This window comes from Rhagoletis pomonella, unplaced genomic scaffold, assembly GCF_013731165.1.
Source record: "Rhagoletis pomonella isolate Grant_MI unplaced genomic scaffold, Rhpom_1.0 Rhpom_scaffold_03236, whole genome shotgun sequence".
Lineage (NCBI taxonomy): Eukaryota > Metazoa > Arthropoda > Insecta > Diptera > Tephritidae > Rhagoletis > Rhagoletis pomonella.
Genome location: NW_023461789.1, coordinates 1 through 19515, shown reverse-complemented (window position 1 = coordinate 19515; position 19515 = coordinate 1). Strand labels below are relative to the sequence as shown.

The window sequence follows — 19515 nt, the reverse complement described above, 5'->3', positions numbered from 1 at the left end:
ATATCCTTGAAATTTCGATAAATCGATATGTTTTGAAAATTCCATAAACTTCGATTCGTTGAACCAACCAATTTCAGTAGATCAATAATTATCGATAACTCTGTAAGTTGAAAGAACCCGATGCATTACGAAAACTCCATAAACTTCGTTAATAAATGAATTTCGTTAACTTAACAAATTTCGATAAAGTTTCTATAAATTTGTATAGCCTGATAACTGTCCGTAAGTTTCGACAACTAAGTTTCTGTGTCTATAAATTTCGTCAACTCAATAAATATTGATCAATTTGAATAATTCGATACGATGCGATAACTCAATAAGCATGGATAACTCGATAAATTTCGATAATTATAAACTTCGATGATTCGATAAATTTCGGTAACTTTTATGACTGAATTTATTTCGATTCCTATTGAAAATTTTCAATTAATTTTCTTACTCTTTCAGTTACTCCAAGTCTTGTGTATTTCTCACTATCTCCATTTTCGTCTTTATCTTTCTAAGAAATCTAGTTAAAAGGCTCGAAATTTTTACGAAAGAAAGAAATAATTAAAATTAAAAAATAATAAAGTAAGTAGTCAACTCTTGTCAATATATGAGTGTCGTAAAGTTAGGATAAGCGCTATATATAGTTAAGTAAATACTTCTTTTGTAGTGTATTTGTTAGCAAATAAAAATAAAATTTGTATTTGTTTTTTAACTGAGTTTGTGTGTGTGTGTTATAATTACATAACTATGTTTCTATTTATTTTGGTCCAGCCAAAATATAAATATTTTTTTTTTCTCTTTAATTTACTTATTCTTAGTAATGCATTCATATGTACTTTGTGTTTGTTTTCCTTAATTTTTTTGTTTTCTTACTTCACAATATATTGCTGCTCTGCACAGCTGTTTAGTATGTTTTCGGTAACGACAAGTTGTTCCGATTTTGGTTTGCTTAGTAAATTCGTCGTATTTTGACAAACATCCATTTACTGTAACATTTAAATGTTTAGTTGTGGTCAGATAAAAGTTGGTTAGCTCTAACATCTGAAAGTAAAGACAGATAGAAAGAAAAATATATTAATAAAAAAAGACTACACATAACCTAGATAAATTTATTACAAAAATTTTCTTCATATATTTTCAGAGAATCGAATCGAAACTGATTTGAACTTCGCAAACCATATGGCATTTAGCGATGGACAAATGGCAACTATTCAAAAAGAAAAATGACTTGGAAGAATGGGTTGGAAAATCGCTCCACAATATATCATACTCCTACCCTGTCGGAACCACCCACCAACAACGGAGATGAGATTTTTTTATGAAAACTGAAAGGAAATAATTTTTTTGGTCTCATTTACACGGAGAAGTAGGGCAATAGATGTGGGCATCCGATTCTAAGAGACGTAGACCTAATTCTTTTCATGGACGTAAAATTTGCTGGGTGTAATTAAAGATAGAAAATTGTCGTGCAGAACTCTGGCCGAGCTCAATCTGCGTAAAACAAACCAAAGAGGCAATGTAAACATGATAAAGGATGTTGGATAGCAAATGAGACATTTTTCCTACCCACTCCCTTTCAAATTGGATAATCGCGGCTATTGGTAGGCCAATACTATTCTGTGGGATATTAGTGAGGTGGACGGCGATCAGTGTAATCAGCGAACCTGGTAGTAAAGAATATTGGATTCACAGCCGCCGCTACGTTTTTCTATTCAGCTCGTACTCAGGCCAGCCTAAACCCGTTTGCTCTCACTTTCATAGCTCGAACAAGAGATATAATAAAATCCGCCACCTTCCCATGTTGGGGCGCTTCATAAATCCCAGCCACGAAAAAGTATTTCGGATACCCCGCAACTTCCTGAACTACTCATTGCCACCGGATTACGGAGAACTACTAGAACTACGATCCCACCGATCCCTCTTTAGTATTAAGATACACCATTGTATGGGAAGTCAAAAAGGTAGATCTTTTCGCAAAAGTTGAGACCCGCAACACAAACACCGAACTAGCGAAGAAGTGAGGATCGCCCAGGATCTAAATAAAATTGAACCAACGCACTTTGCCATGTGGTCATAGTAGATCTGGATAAAGCTGTCATCGATTAAGCAGCCTAAGTCTATCTAGGAGCATTCTATCCCTATAGAGGGTACTAGTCACACCGTCAGACTCAGCGGAAATATAAGAGATGATCTTAGAGTTTTACCCAGGCATACCTATCCACGATTGGAGAGTGGTTAACAAAGAAAATCTAAACATCATTGCGAGGAGCTATAACAAGGCTAACCATGATTTCGGGAGGATTAAGAAATGCAAAACTGATACTGAAGCTCTAGTCAAATTAATGGCATTCGTGGAAACTCAACTGTCATGGTATGGGTGTTTACTGTTTGCCCTTTAGTGCTTTAGAAGTTTCTAGTAATTATCCATTCATTCTGTAAACCTTTTCCGACATTGCTTTGTTAAATATTCTATGTTTTAGTAAAATTTTTTTAATTTTTTTTTACTTACTTTTCCTCGCGCGGTTCCGATTTCGTTTGAGCAGATGCGGATTCGGGTAGGAACAGCACAACAAAACCGCCAAAGAATGCAAATGCGGTGAGCAGTGTCATCATAAAATGTATCTCAATTTTATGCTGTACAATTGAAAAGTAAAAATAGCAAACAATGCATCAGTAAATTATGTGAAAAAATGTCAAAAAGCTGAAAGATTAAGTGATGGCTTCGAAAATATGCGACAACATTTTTGACCAATGAAGCATGGCAAGGGATTTGCCCAAACATGCTTACCCGCATTAATCATACACTATTTTAAACATACATGCATACATAGTATATAAATACATATGTATATTAGGGTGGCCCAAATAAAAAAAAAAATTACTAAGTCTGTTTTAATAACCGATAATCCTAACAGTTATATATAAACAAATTTTATTTTATGTTTTCATAACCACATCACGAACGAGCAGCTCAATGGATGTGTTTAATTATTTATGCATCTTAATCGATGTTTTCTGTAGGTTTGTTTTAAAAAAATTGAAGAATTTGGTAGCCAGATGTTTGAAAATTTAAAATTATTTAAAGGTCAATAAAATAATTAAGTTTCTTTATTAAAACAAAAAGCGTTTGAAGAAATTTAAAAATAGTTTTGAACTCGGTTGCCATCTGTCTAAAAAAATAGAACAATGATTATTATAAATTTAAGCTTGTTTAATACCACAATATGGGTATCACACGAAAGGTGTACGCATAAGCTTTGGACTAACATGTTTTTAAATAGGGTCGCCACCCATATTTTAACTAAGATGAGGTAATTATGCAAGTTAAGTGAAATGATGCAATATGCATTTTTGCACATTCGATAGTTTGACATTGTAGCTACGATATAGCGCACTCATTTTAATTTTTTAGATAGGTGCCGACTCTATGCAGAAATAAGTAGGGGTTAATACTTCATTTTAGCACCTTTTGTTTGACACTCAAAAAGTTTTTTATTATAGATAAATGGCAACCCTATCCAAAAATATATCTGAATTAAGGTATGTATTTTCAAAAACCTTGCTCGGAGTGCATAAACCTTCCATTTGATACCCATATTGTGGTATTAAGTAAGCTTAAATTTTTAATAGCAATTGTTGTATTTTTTTAGAAAAGTGGCAACCCCGAATAAAAATGCTTTTAATCTCTTCCAACGCTTTTAGCTTTGATGAAGAAACCTAATTACTTTATTGAGTCTTTAAATAATTTAAAAATTTCAAATATGTGGCAACTCTATTTTTCAAAATTTTTTACCACATACCCACAGAAATGACTTAGTAGAATGCAGACAAAAAAGAAACACTAGAATGCAAACAAAAAAGTAGATTTACCTATGTATTTTTCGGCCACCCTAATGTATATACGTACATACATATTTTGAATTATAGAAATTTATTTTGTATCTGTTCAACTTACCAACAATGATAAATATGGCGTTAGTATTAATGCGGCACCAGCGGCCACATTGCAAGCACCAACACCAACATTACGTATGGCGGTCGGATAGAGCTCGGCGGTGTAGACGGGCATTATGGTATTGCCGGCGCTGATGGTGAATTTACCTGCAAACACAAAGATACGACAAGTAGCATCAGTGAAAGCTTGTAAGGCAATCAAGCATGAATTTGTGCGATGCATATCGCTGTGTGTGTGTGTAGGTGTAAACACATGTAAATTGTTTGTATGCGATTCAATTAAATTCTGATTGAGTTGTAATACTTGCGCCACATACATACATACATACATATGTATGTCTTTGTGTATTTATGTGATTTCAATTCAAGCATGTCACACACTTACCAATCATGAGGAATGTAATCTTCAGCCAGAGTTGGTCATCATTGCCCTCGGTAATGGCTGCACAACAGCAGGCGAGGCTCGTACAGAAGAATGTGGCGCTGAATAGCCACTTTTTGCCAACCTTGGTGATAATGTACATGGCAATGGCAATGGCAGGAATTTCGACTAGGCCAGCTAAAGCCTGATGCCGGTTGGTTAGTGATGTAGGTTGATTAAATTCATTTATGAATAGTTGTTGTTTTTTTTTTGTAGTGGTATAAGGCGGCGATTAGTGGTGTGTGTGTGTGTGCAGTCGGTAGTTAACACATGGCATAAGAAGCGGGAAAGAGAACACGAAAGTAAAAAGTCTGTTATTAATTTGTTTGATTAAATGTCTGCAATCAAAAGAATTTATTAAATTAATTTAATTAATTCATCTTATTTTGACTGCCAATTAGGTTATTTCGTTGCAAAATACATACAATTTCGACCTAGGTTATAGCCTGAAAACATTTACATAAATTCATAACATTTTGAGCCGTAAACGCTTAAAGAAGTAAGCGACTTTTTTTTTTTAATTTTTTTTTTTTTTTTTTTTTTGATGCAGAAATGTTCTAAAAGCATCTAAATGCATTGCTGTGGCAAAATAAAATCCTTTTGGCGGTTAGGGCTCGAGTTTCTTTTGGAAGGAATACGTGATGCTGCTAAGGTACTCAGAAGGTCTGTTGATCCGCATCTGAGCAGCAGTTCAGACATCAAAATAATAAAACAACAAACAACTTTTTGATTAGATATAAAAAAATATTACAGTAAAACCTCGATATAACGAATGTTGATAAAACTGAAAACTCAACATTGTAATACTTCTGCTGAGTCCCCTGAAAAAATGCAAAATTTTTCATACAAAAATGTTCCATTGATATAACAAAAACATTTTTAGCATGAAAACCTTCGAAATATATTGACGGTTTAAGTTCCGTTGGCAAACAAAACTATTTATTTTTTTAACGTAATTTTTTAAAAAACTTGAATTTTTCGTCGTTTTTTTTTTGCTGACCTTATTTATAAAGGTTTATCAGGTGACATTTTCATAAAAAAATTGTATATACAAAGCACTTAATGTCTTCTATATTTTTATGAATTTGTTTGTAAGATTATAAAGAACCTATAGGTGTTTCACTGTACTACAAACGCTTTGTTGTCGCTCTGTCAAATATGAATTAGTTTCATTGTATGTCAACGTACGCTTTTGAAATCAGGTGACAAGAAAATATAGCAAAATATTATGGCATAGTTCCAAAACAATAAATAATATCTACATATAAAAATTTCTGTACATAGTGGCTGAATTTCTTTATTCATTCTGAACGTTTGGAATAAACTTTTCTGTTTATTTATTCTTTAGAACGTTCCTGATGATATGTTGACGTATATTTCAAACGCATTCTGTTTATTCCGGCTGTGAAATGGGATTATCCGGAATGTATAAAGAAACGCAGCCAGTATATGCGAGAATTTATGTGTTCTTCTTGAAGACTAAAAAATGTGTATCGGATAATAAAGTAGTCTTGGTTCAGCTGTACATTTGGCTGCCAGCGAAGCCGTACATACGCCACCGATACCGCATCTCGCTAAACCAATAAACTATCCCTCACGCCTTTTCATTCTTCAAAATGTTCGGGAATTTTGGAGGTATGTACATCTCAATGCGTGATATGAGCTCAACCCGAATTTATATAAGATGTTAGTAGCGGCACAAAAACAAAAATTACACTAACAAATTTTACACACGAAATGACAGTAAGAATTAAAACAAGTGTATAACAAATATATAGTTTTGATATGAAGAACCATCGAGGTGAAAAATCAACAGCTCTGGTAACACCACCTTATATAAATTCGTCTTTCCTGCAAACCAAAGTTTTTAAAATCTCAACGAATTCTTTCAAAGTAGCGGAAGTGTGACGGAACTAGGAATGTTAATCCCGGCCTGTTTAAGGTCTAGAAAATCGCGGTCTCGATAATCCCGGGATTTTCGGGATTTTTAATTTGCAGTGATGGTCACAATAGAAACTCTTTTTTTTGACCAGTATTGGTTATAATTCTTTTTTATTTAATAATTAATATTTTTTTTTTATAAATTTCTAGCTCATTATACATACAACACCGTGCGATAGTAAATTTTACACACAAAAATCAATATATTCGCGAAATCATGGGCCAAATATAGTAAAATCGCGTTTTTAGTTTTTCACTCTGACCCCAGTAATTCAAAAATGATTTTGAAATCACAAAGCCCTTTAAAATAAATCCTGATGCCATTTATTTATTATTTATTTTATTTTAGGAGAGATAGAAACAATTTTTTTCGATTTAAGTTTTTGAAAAGTAATGAATATCTAAGTCCCGGTAATAAAGCTGGGATTCCGGGATTGTGATAATGACATCCGGAAAATTCGGGATCGTAAAAAGCGAAAAAATTAGCATCCCTAGTCGGAACCTACTGTCACGTACATATGTATGACCTTTCGCCAGATACCAATATGCCTCGTTATTTGGCAAGTAAATATTACATGTTAGAGGTCTTGGAGATATTTGCTACTGTTCATTAGTAAAAGTTTTGTATTGTGTCCGTGATGCAGAGAACAATCGGTATGTAAACAAGTATTTGGCTATTAGAATAGTGAAATGTCGACATGTAAAATTTACCTTCTATCTCCATGGCACTTATTAATTTCTGTTTGGAATATTCAATTAGATTTAAGAGGAAATCACAGTAAAGCACAACAAATTAAATTTGCTGTCTAACTAAAACTTAAACACTACATACTTCAAATATTTTAATGGATTTTCCAGTTAACACATCCATTACTTTTGAGTTCAATTATATATATGTAAGTGTATGTCAGTCCGAGGTAAGGAAATTAATTTTTTCTTGTTTGTAAACTTGTTAGAGCTTAGTTGTATGCTTAATAACCAATAGGTATGGAAAAGCCTACATACATATATTCTAGATATGCAGCAAGGATTTATTAAATCCAGATTTTCTTTGTATTTAAGTTCTTAATATTGTTCGTATTTGTAAATAAATTTTTCTGCAAAAGAAAATCTATTCTGAGGTTCATCATTCACATTGCGTATACGACGTGGTTTGCCGCGAAGCTCAGCTTAGCTTATTCAGCAGTTATGGAAAAGAAACTATACCATTAATCTATAAAAGGACACAAAAAACTCGAATTTTGAATGAAAAATGCTCAAATTTCCCTAAAATTTTGTAAAATTGTTGCCATTGCCTATACGAAAATACTCATTTATTTACTTGTACTTACCGAATTCAAGTAAACATTTCCGCCAAATGAACTCATATTTAATATCAGGCCGTAGTACACCAAATTCATGGTGAACCAAATGCAAAGAAAGCAAATTGTCACACAACTCAGGTAACGCGAATTGAAAAGGCTGACGCAATTCTGTGAGGAATCTTCCTGTGACGGTGGCCTCAACATTGACTCAAAGTCCGGTGGCAGCTGGCGTCCGTTAAATTTAGCTGCACGCTGTACAATAACTTTTACTTCGGCAATATGTCCTTTGACCAGCAGCCAACGTGGAGATTCGGGCACAACAAACCTGAGAATGAAATAGTTAAAAGGCAAGATTAGACTAGAAAAAAAAATATGTTTTAAATGCGCACAGTCACAGAGTTTTTCAATGAAATTCAGTAGAAAAAATTACTTTAGTTCTCGTGGATTTCTCTTTGAATAATTATAATTTTTAGGTCCGGAGAGGCCCGACGGAATTCCGAAGCATTCCGATGAAAAGCTGAAAAACCCCCCAAAGAAAAATCCAGAAAAATAAAATGCAAAGAACCCTGAACAAATTCTCAACGGCACATAAATAGTCACGAAAAAGAAGTCTTATTCGGCAGCATGGTAGCTTTTTCACAATTTTTTTAGTACTGGTTAATTTTATTATTTATTTAAATAATTTTTTTTATAGCCCTTCAGCTATCTTTTAAATTTAATGCAGTTTCCTAATTAAACTAAATTTGATTGGATTTTATTTATTTTGCGTTATTTTTAAGTTTACTGTTTTCCTTTATATTTTATTTAGCTTAAATTTAAATTTTATTATTTTTTTCTTAAGTAATTCAATTAGATTTATTTTTATAGAATTTTTTATTTTTAGATTTTTTATTCTGTTTATTTAATTTTAATGTATTTTGTATAATATCACTTTATTTTTAACTTAATACAATTTTTTTAAAGTAAATAAATTTAACTAAACTTATATTTTAGTTTACAATTTTATTTGATTTGTATTTATTTATATATGTATGTAATATATTTGTTTGTGAAACTATTTTTGATTTAATTTCATTTTTATTTTATTTCATTATATTTTATTAATACTTCCGTTTTTCATTCTGTTTATTTAATTTTAATGCTTTTTTATAATTAAATTTTTTTAGCCTAATAAACTTTTTTTAATTAAAACAATTTTATTTAATAATTATTTTTTTTATTTTACGTCCTATTTTTTTCGTTAATGTTTGTAATTTTATATATTTTAAATTAGTTTTTTTATTTTATTTCTGTTAATTTTTATTTTTGAATTTTGGTTTTTAATTCTTTTGTTTCACTTCATTTTTTAATTTAATATTTGCTATTTAGTTTATACTTGTAATTTTATTTATTTTTATTTAGTTTTAATGTCTTTTGTTTTATTTCTCTTCATTTTTAAATTTAATAAAAGTTATTAAATGAAATAAGGTTAATTATAATACATTTACTTTACTTGCTTTTTTTATTTTTTAATTTTGGTTTTTATTTGGTTTATATAAATTATTATATATTATTGTTTCTAATTTGATATTACTTCATTTTTTAATATAATACAATTTTGTATTATTTATTTAAACTTTATTGACGTAGAATACGTCTTACCTTAAGGTATGGGGGCTATGTTCAAATGTTGTAGTTGTAATTTTTAGAGCTTCACAAAAACGCTTATTGCACGAGAACTAATAAAGCGATTTCAAAGAAAAGTATGGCGTTTCAAAGATAAAATTCCAAACCTGTCGACAGATTCATTTTTTGTAAATAACCAATTCGGTTTCTGTCGTAAAAAACAACGGTAAACATTGCCTTATTTTGGGGTCAATTTTGAGCCTTTAAAGTGCTCTAGCAACTTATTGTTGGCATATATAACTTTCATTTTCGGGATATAGGTTCTTTGGAGCAGTAGAAATATTATCGGGTACAAATTTTATATAAATTTAACAAATATTGAGCATTTTAAGGCAAAAAATTGTTGAAAAAATTTGCAATTTTTTTTCATTACCAAAATGATCGAAAACCGCTCGAATGATTTTGTTTTTGTTTTCTTTAATCAAAAATTCAAGAGTTTTCCTTTCGTTTGGTATATGGGAAGTATTGGTTGATATCTTCTATATATGTTTATTTTATTCAAATATATGGGCATAAATGATTTTCCATACAAAATCACCTCGTCATCATTTTGCAAACACGTGCATATGTTGGAAGTGTGGGAAGGAGACAAAAAGTATGTATGCGTATGTAATGCGGCTTTTGATCGCAGCGTATGTACATATGTAAATGCATATATACGTACATATGAAAGTTTCAGTTAATGTGGATCTGTTTGGTTTTGTTATCGATATTTTTATCGATTTTGTTGCCGATATTTTAATCGATTTTGCCATCGATATTTTTATCGGTTTTGTTACCGATATTTTCACCGATTTTGTTATCGAAATTTGTATCGATGTTGTTATTGATTTTGCTATCGATATTTTCGGAACATATCGATATAATGATCGATATTTTTATCGATTTTGTTATCGATTTTGTAATCGATTCTGTTATTGATTTTATTATTGATTATTTATCGGTTTTGTTATCGATATTTTTCTTGATTGTTTTAACAATTTTGCTATCGATATTGTTATCGCTTTTGTTATCGATATTTTTGTCGCTTTTGTCATCAATATTTTTATCGATTTTTCTATAGATATTGTTATCGCTTTTGCTGTCGGTATTTTTATCGGTTTTTTTACCGATTTTGCTATCGATATTGCCATCGCTTTTGTTATCGATAGTTTTATCGATTTTTTTATCGAATTTATTACCGATTTTGTAATGGATTTTTTGATAGATTTTGTTATCAATTTTGTTATTGACTTTGGAATCGATTTTGTTATCGATTTTGTAATCGATTTTTCGATAGATTTTGTAATCGATTTTTTATCGATTTTGTAATCGATTTAGTTAACGATTTTGTTATCGATATTTTTATCGATTTTGTTATCGATTTTATTATCGCTTTTGTTATCGATATTTTTTTCTTAGTTTGTGCTTTCGTTTTTGACTTGGATATGCTCTTAACCATACCACGTATTCTACGTTTAAATTTAGCGGGTGTATCTCCGATACAGCCTGCAGACCAAGACGAAGGCGCTGGACTGTTCCTTTTTAATTAATTTTGTTAAGTCAATTTTTTTTTAATTTTGACCTTTAATATGTAATTATTTTATTTTTTAATATCATTTGTTAGTTTATTGTTTACATTTATGTTTCTTTATCTTATACATATTACTTTTTTAATTTTTTTTTAATTTAATTCAATATTCTGTTTTGACGTACATATTAACTGAAAAATGGTAAATTAATTGCCCATGCTTAAAAATTGCTTGTTCTCGTTGATTATTTTAATGATGCCATAAATTCAAGACATCACATGCAAAGCAAGAAGAATATCCATAAAATTTTAAGCACAAATTAGCACCTCAATGAAATTTACCGAAAATGCGTGCATCATAAAATATTTTTTTTTTATTTTTTGAATTAAGCCAATACCTCGAAACTTGTGCGAGTATTTCTTTTGTTATTTATTTTCACTGTCTGTCTGTTTGCTCAGCTGGCACATGTACGAATTGTTTAACGATCAAAATTTAAAACATTTAGTCTAATTGACGCCCACACGCGGAACCAAAAATCGAAAATCGAAATAAAAAAAAAAATAAACAAGTGGGTAAGCACAGATGAAAGCGAAATTGGTAGAGGATTTTCAAATGTTTTTTGGATGAGTAGATTCGTTTGAATGTTAAATTTTGCTCTCATTAACGTTTTATTATCCATTTTTTCTGGTAGCGAATTTATTTAAAAAATCAAAGCAATAAAAACAATTTTGCGCTTAAATAAGTACATTTTCAGATTAAGTTTAGCATCTCAACTTACCATAGAAAACACAGGAATATGCCTGGTATGCCGATGCAAAGCTGCAGCCGCTGATGATCCTGCGTCAGGTAGGCAATGCCTGCGATCACCATGTAGGAAATTGGCAGTGGAAATAAATTGTACATGCCAGCTATGGTACGCCATTTGCCATCCACATATTCTATGGCCAATATTAGGCCAGCATAGGTCACCGACACGGAGACAACACCGAGCAGAGCGCGCAGCAGCAGAAATATTTCCAACGATTCGGGGAAGAGGAGTGCAAAACCTGTAAGAAGGCGAGAAAGAGATAGGGAGAGAAAGAAATAAAAAATATTAAATAATTTACATATAATGCAGAAGATTTATTTCAAAAACTTAGTAGCCTCGTACGTATTATGTAGAGAAGAGAAAGTGGTTAGGGTATTCCACATTATCATCCGACAAGCATACAATTCCGCGAGAATTTCGTTCGGAAATTTTTCATGTTATTTACATACAAAATTACAGATGCCAACCGACTCCTTTAAAATTGGAATACAATTTTTTTTTAAATGGGAGAATTTTTTTACATCCTTTAAAGGCCATAAATTCGTTATTATGGATCGCCCTAATACATATAAAAGTCTTATTATAAATTATTTGGACGATATTTTGAGAGGGGTCAGGACTTTGTACAGTTTTGCTAGGATTTACGGCGTGGCCGCTGTTAGCCTCACATTTAGTCTGCAGGTTTACGTAACCTTGGGTGAGATGGTATTGGATGTTCAGGAATTTATGCCACTCTATAATCTTCTTCATTATGCAGAGCAAAGGTTAGAGAACCTAACCAGGAGCTACCCCGTCTAAACCACAATAGTTCCTTTGCAAGGAATATTTGCATATTAGCCTTATTAAATTCGTTTCAACCGCAAGCTATTACCTACGCCAGGACGAGGTCCTTACCTTAAGCAATTTCTAAGTGGAGGGCTTCTTTACAAGCCTTAAAAATGTGTGCAGGTCGGTCTTCACTGACCTTACCATCTCGAGGAATTCCGTTATTGTATGAATGCATCAGCTAATATTTGTGAATATCCTCTATGGCATACGAGCGGTATTGTACTCACTTGTTTGCATAGATACATACATATCTGTGTTCGTATGGAAAAGTAGCTTATGTCGAAAGGCCGGCTTTAGTATAATGCGTCATTCCCTTTTTTTTTTTTTTTAACGACAAAGAATTTTTTGATGAGACTTTAAAAGAGTATTGACTTGCTAGTACCGGAACTATTTCTTGCACGTTTATTTGCTAAAAGTTGTTTAACGGCTTAGCGCCCGTAAGTCATTCGAAATCGTATGCTGTGAATGCCGATTTATACTAAAGCCAGCCTTTCGACATAAGCTACTTTTCCATACGAACACAGATATGTCAGAACCTAACCAAGTACATAATACAGCAACCACTTGCAGTCATTGAAAGGATAATTTCGAATGTCTTTTGTGAGTAGTGTCTAAGCACTGGACCAGCAATGCTGGAAATCCAATCGACAATCGATAAAGGATGAATGCGGTCTTTCCGTGTGTACTTGTGGCCTTTATATGTACACACATATATACATATATGCATGCTAACTTATATTATGTATGTTTGTATGTAGTTGTAGCTGCTTTTGATTGTCAAGTTCATAGTCATTTCCTATCAAAGGTAAAAGTAGTCATCAGACTTTGTTGAGTTGCTTGAGTCAAAGATGTGGTTGTACATATGTATGTAGATGTGGTTGTTGCAGTATTCGTTTGTTCTTGTTTTTTCATTGTTGCTTTAACATTATTGACGTTGACGTTGTGGTATATGTCAAAGTCAACTTTAAATGCGAAAAGGTTGAAATTTAATTGCAAGCAAATAAAGAAAAGCCGCAACAGAGCAAGGATATTCAGTTGTATTAGAAATATGAAGAAGGTCGTAACGAAATAATGATTTCACAGAGAGAATGCATTTACGAAAGTGAGTTAAATAACCTTTTTGGGCAGAATTAACTTTATAGCAGTCAGAATAATGTGTGGTTAGGGCTCGATATAATAAATAGATAAACTAAGGAGAAAACCTACTAAATAAAGATAAATCTAAAAAAAAAAACTTGAACAACTAATTTTTATATTTCCGAAAAAACCCCGAATGTTCTCGAAAATCCGGAAAAATACTCCGAAATAATGCCGAGAAGTATCGAAGGATACCGAAAATTTGTGAATAGAATGCTTTAGAATGCAATGCCAGTCAAGGATGTGAACCTACTTACACATCGATTATCAGGCCGTAAAAAAGGTCCCTCAGTCAGTAACAATTCTGCGCCATGAAAAGCACAAGAGACTCTAAAGAAAAGATAAGGCATTCTTGGGCAGGAACCGTAACGGTTATAATCTTTATAATTAAAATTCCAATTTAGCCGTCAAAACCGAATTTCTATCTTCCGATCAAATTTACCAATTATTTTATGACTTCTAAGTTCCTCGATCAATAATGATCGTTTTTTTTGGACTTTTATTTTATCGATAAATTTTTTTATTGTTATTTTTGAATTTAACTTTTTCAGTTAAGAAAAATCGTTATTTGTGGACTGTTTATTTTTTCAAACAATTTTTGATTGTTATTTTGTGATGCCAATCCTATTGAAGCCAATATTTTCAGATAAAATTTTTACATCATAAAATATTTAAATCAGTCATAAAAAACACTCTCCATAAATTTGGTTATAAATGATCGAAAAAACTAAAAATCCAAAACAACGATTTATTTTTATTTTTTTGAAAAAAATAACTTCGTAGCATAATGTTTATTCTTGGCCGATAAAATAAAAACTAAGAAACAACGATTTTGCAATGATCTAAAAATTAAAATTTTCATGTTTCATGGTTATATTTGGGCCGTGTTCTTAAGGCCCTTGGAAGGGTGGCAACCTTTCAAAAAGATTGTTTAGTAAAGCTATCTCAAACATTTTTCATTTGTAATATTTAATTTAATTTCATTGTTTTTTAGTTTTTACTGTTTTGATATGTGAAAACTCTATTTATTCAATTAAACACAGGTGGCAAACCTCATCAAAAATATTTGTTTCTTTTAAGCAGTTTTCACTTGATATGCGCACAAGGAAAATTGCAACGGTTTTATTATAAACCGTCTTTTGAAACTAATTCTCTTCGCTTCCTACAAAACCAATTAAACGTTTAAGCAAAACAGCTTTTATTTAATATTTCCCGCTGCCAAAACTTCTTCATTCCAAAACTTACCAAATATCGTCTGCAGCGTTGCTGATATGAAAAGCATTTTTTTTTGCGGCCAAATTTATCCGACAAATAACCGGACAAAATGCCACCTGTTGCCGCACCCAATAGAAAGAACATCTCCGCCACATTCTTAAAGTACTCCTTGTCGCACACCAAATCCCACTGCGAAATCCATGTGTTGCCCAAATTATCATCGCTGTCATATTCCCAAGCCGAGCAGGCGATGCGTGTGGCATTTTGGACGACGGCCAGCGGTGAGATAAGATTGTGTTGAAAAGTAGACACCACCGCCGAGGGGTCGTGTGGCAAGCTGCCATGTACGCCATGTGACTGCTGTTGGTGTTGGCTCGATTGTTGTTGTAAGGCTGGCTGATGATGGAGGAAGGTGTTTGTATTTGTGTGTTTGCGAAGTAATACGGCCACGCATCGGTGCACACAGTTGGGGTAATAACGGCAACGAGCGTAAGAGATAGGAGGATAAAGAAGAGAGCAGACATGAAATTGCGAATTAGTTGGAATTTCGCACTCGAGTGCACAGCAGCAAGAATGCAACTGAAGAACACATACACACAAGCATGCACATATCTACATGCATGGTGGCTTTAAGACAAGCAGTGGCTGCTGTGATTCTATGCAGCAGATTCTTAGTGAATGCGAAGTATTTAGTTGTGATTGTTGTTCTTGTGCATATTCTTCAGTGTTGCTTGCTTTAAAGATTAGCCACTTGTGTGGATGTACATATGTACATTAGAGTGCATCCGTATTCATAAAAAAAAAGTTCGATACTGTTTTTCCATCGGAATTATAAAATCTATTATATCATAAGATTTGTGTAAAAATATTGAGATTTCCGCAAGCTGGAGCGATTTGAAAATACCTCCAAAAATCAAGTTTTTATAAATAAAATTTATTTAAAAAAATATTTGTTTTTAAAATCACCTTAGATGATAGAAGAGTCTAACATTAAATAGAAGGTCTGCCTAAAAATTAAAAAAAAAAATTGTCTCAAAGGAATCAAAATAATGAGGTTTTTGGAAGTATTTTCCCTTCGCACGTCATTCTTAATATGTTTACGAAATATTTTGGCTGAAGTCTTAGCGCCATATTCATAAAAAGTAAAGTAGCTTAAAAAAAGGTTTATGAAATTACAAAATTTATGACAACGTCAATTTATAAACCTACTTTATTTTTTATGAACAAGGCCATTAGAATATAATAAACTTTATAATTTTGTTAGAAAAATCGCAAACAATTTTTTTGAGACACCCTAATGTACCCATGTGTATTTGCTTACTTACCTGCAACCGTATACTATCGTTGTGCACTTTGCTCCAGTCAATGTTCGCCTGAAAGCAATTGTCTTGCGAATCACTCAGATTGCGCCACACATCCACCGGCAAATCTTGCAAATGCGGCGGTCGACTGCACCAAAAATTTTTGTTGATCGCCTGAAGAAAAAAACCAAAAACCGCACAAGAAAATAAATAAACGGTTTTGGCGGAAACACAATTTAATTTGTATACAGTTTCAATGCCCCATACCTCACGCCGCTCACCAGGGCGTATGAGTAACGCGCCATGACTCACCTGATAGATTGGCGACGCTATGTGAAATGTATTGGGCACCTGAAACAGCGACAACAACATTGTCATCAGGCATTGCCACTTGCCGAAATGCCCCACCAGATCGCCGATCACATCAGTCTCATCCTCGCCGTTGTTGCTGCTGCTGCTGCTTTTTTGTGCCTCTCGCCTCGTTGCTTTTGTTGCTGCTGCCGGTGGTGGTGGTGGTGGTGGTGAGGGGCCATTATTGGCAGCGATCGTGCCGCTATTTGCTGTCGCTGACGTCACAACCGTTGCTGTCGCAGTCGCAGTCGCGGTCGCGGTCGCTGGTGTTGACGTCGTTGTCATCGCATTGGCAGGTGGCGCTTCTGTCGCCGCAGTGTTCGCGCTGCTGGTGTTGTTGATCTCATTTGAATTTGAATTTTTACGTTTCGCTGTCATTTGTTTGTGTAACTTTTGTTGGTTTTGTTGGTGGTGTTGCGGACTTTGTTGCGACGTCACAATTGTCGGTATCAATTTACTAGCATTCGTAGTGGTCGCATGCGCTGAGGACGGTTGTTTGTTGGTTTTTAGATAATTCCCAAATGGGGTCACTGTAATCAGATGAAATGGGAGAATTTCGTTGAATAAAAGATAATTTATTATTCTATGTACGTAAATATCTGCTTTAGTGATATGATATTTTATTTTAAAAGTTTTATTTGACTTAAGTAAGATACAGGCTTTTTTCTGAGTGTTTCGACCAATTTTCATACAAAAGCAATTTCTTAAGTTTTTTGCGGTACTTAGCTCAAAAATTTAGAAAAAATCACAAAACGTTTAGAAAAATTGGAAGAATTTGTAAATGATCCACAAAATATTCCGAACGGTCTACAAAAAATTCCAATAACCTCTAAGAAAACAGCGAACGGTCTCATAAAAATCCCCCCTCCCCTCAAAAAAAAAACTCCGGAAAGCCCTGAAAATGTCCTATAAGTTTCCCAAAAAACCCAAAAATGTATCGAAAACGTACCAGTAATCCCCAAAACTTTTGAACTCAATTCGTTAAATTCCGAACGGTTTCAAAAATGTTCGTAAAAATTCTGAGAAGTTTAGTTTCAAAAGTTAGAAATTGCGAAAACTCCCGGACTCTTCCGAAGAGTAAAAAAAATTCGCTAAAAATTCCGAACGACCCGTAAAATCCTTAAAACCATTGAAAAAACTCCAAATGCCCCAGAAAAATCTCAAACAACTTGGAACGGTGCCAAACAAAACCCAAATGTTTCAAAAAGCAAAAAAAAAAAACTTAGAAATCCTCAAAAATTCGCGAATGGTCACAAAAAGCTTCGCAGTTTTTAACAAAGAAACCATAAGCCCATAGAGCTCTTGAATTGTTCCCACCCAAAAATGCCAATATAAGACTAATGGCATAAGTTACTCCAAGAGAGGCCAAAAAGCACCAAAAAAATACCAGAAAAATTATTCATTTTCATAACAAATAAAACTTGGCCTATTATTCTTGAAAATTTTACTAAACTACCCAAAAGTTCTGAAAGCTCAAAAAACTGCGACGAGCCTCCAAAAAAAAAATTCGGAAATGCTCAAAAATATCCGGCAGATAACCCGAAAATTAACCAGAGATCCTTAAAAAATTAAAAACAAATCGAAAGTATCCCAGAAACCCTTAAATTTTGGAATGGTCCAAAAAAAATCCTGAACGGTCTCGAAGAAACCTGAAAAGATGCCATACGGTTTCGAAAACTTTTCAGAAAATCTCAAAAGCCCTTAAATCGAGTGAATGGCATAAAAAGTCCCGGATGGTCCAAAGAACCAGGAAAAGATGCCAAAAACGCAAAATAACTTACGGAACGATGCTAGAAAAATGTAAAACAATCCGAAAAATACAGAAAAAAATCCTAAAAGATTCAAGAAAGTCCAATATGGTCGGCGTTAAAAGAATTACGAAATGGCTTGAAAAATAACGAAACAAATAATTTTTAACCAAAAACACAACCGATTCTTCATGATGAAATGATCAGATCTATACCAAATTAGTATGCAACCACCTTTGAGATACCAACTTTCCGTTAAAAAAAAAATAATTATCGAAAACGGTTCCCGTTGTCCAAAGTTATCCGGTAACATGCATAAAAAGATATTCCGATGATTTCATAACCTGTAACATCTTTTAATTATACTTTTTCACATCTTTTTTTACAATTTTATCAGCTAAATTTTTCTTCCTATTTCTTGCGTCAAACGTTTAATCCAAAGCAAAACAAAGTACTGTTAATTTATTATAGAAACCAACCGTTTTCTTAATCTTTCGATTGGGTACTATTTTTTCGAGACTTTTCCTGCTTATTCCAAAGGGTACGCACACATACACGTATATTTACCCACCAATATTCTTCTAAAACGCCAGCAACTCCGAGAAAGTTCAACGATGCGTGAAAAACTTTAACCAATTCACTTAAGTCAACAAAACATTGAGCTCATGTATGGCATTTAATAAGTACAAAAATACGTTTATACATATCTTTATATATATTAGGGTGGATCACTCTACGTACAAAAAAAAAGTCGGTACTGTTTTTCTGTTGGAATTATAAAATTTCAAGACTTCTGCCATAATATTTCGGAAAAAGAGTAAAATTTACGTGAGTTAGAAAAAATTTAAAATATCCGAAAAAAAAGTTTTTTTTTTAGTTAAGTTAATTTTTGAAATAAATTTTTCCAATAAATCACATGAGATGATAAAAAAGTTGAATCTTAAAAGATTTGCATAAAAATGTTATAAACGGAACTAAAATAATGCGATTTTTGGAGGTTATATCGAATTGGACGAGTTCACGTAAATCTTAATATTTTTCCGGAATATTTGGGCGGAGATCTTAAACTATAATAAATTCTATAACGCTGGTGGAAAACCCACATTTTTTTGCCGAGCCACCCTAATATACATAAATACATGCTTACAAAGATCCACTCAAAGTGGCCAGTTTGACTGCTAATCACACCTTTGGCAGCGCACGAGGTGGGCCAATCAGGCCAATCGCTCGTTCACCCTCAAAGCTTCAGCTGTAAGCAACGAATAAACAAAAATACACACAATTATATGTACTATATGTATGTTTGCACATACAATTATGTAGCCCAATAAAGCAATAAAAAG

At 32.9% G+C, this 19515-nt stretch overlaps 1 protein-coding gene across 1 annotated transcript; it reads right to left on the bottom strand.

Annotated features, from left to right (window-relative positions):
• Positions 1-793: 793 nt before the first annotated feature.
• On the bottom strand, positions 794-16956 carry LOC118754041 (solute carrier family 22 member 21-like; the record flags this gene model as incomplete). The annotated part of the gene is given in 10 exon segments (XM_036488909.1): positions 794-1029; positions 2498-2622; positions 3944-4089; positions 4328-4508; positions 7636-7933; positions 11563-11830; positions 14803-14845; positions 14848-15168; positions 16098-16247; positions 16386-16956. Coding segments are annotated over 10 exon segments (2110 nt in total), but the record flags the coding sequence as incomplete, so codon positions are not given.
• Between the last annotated feature and the right edge of the window lie 2559 nt (positions 16957-19515).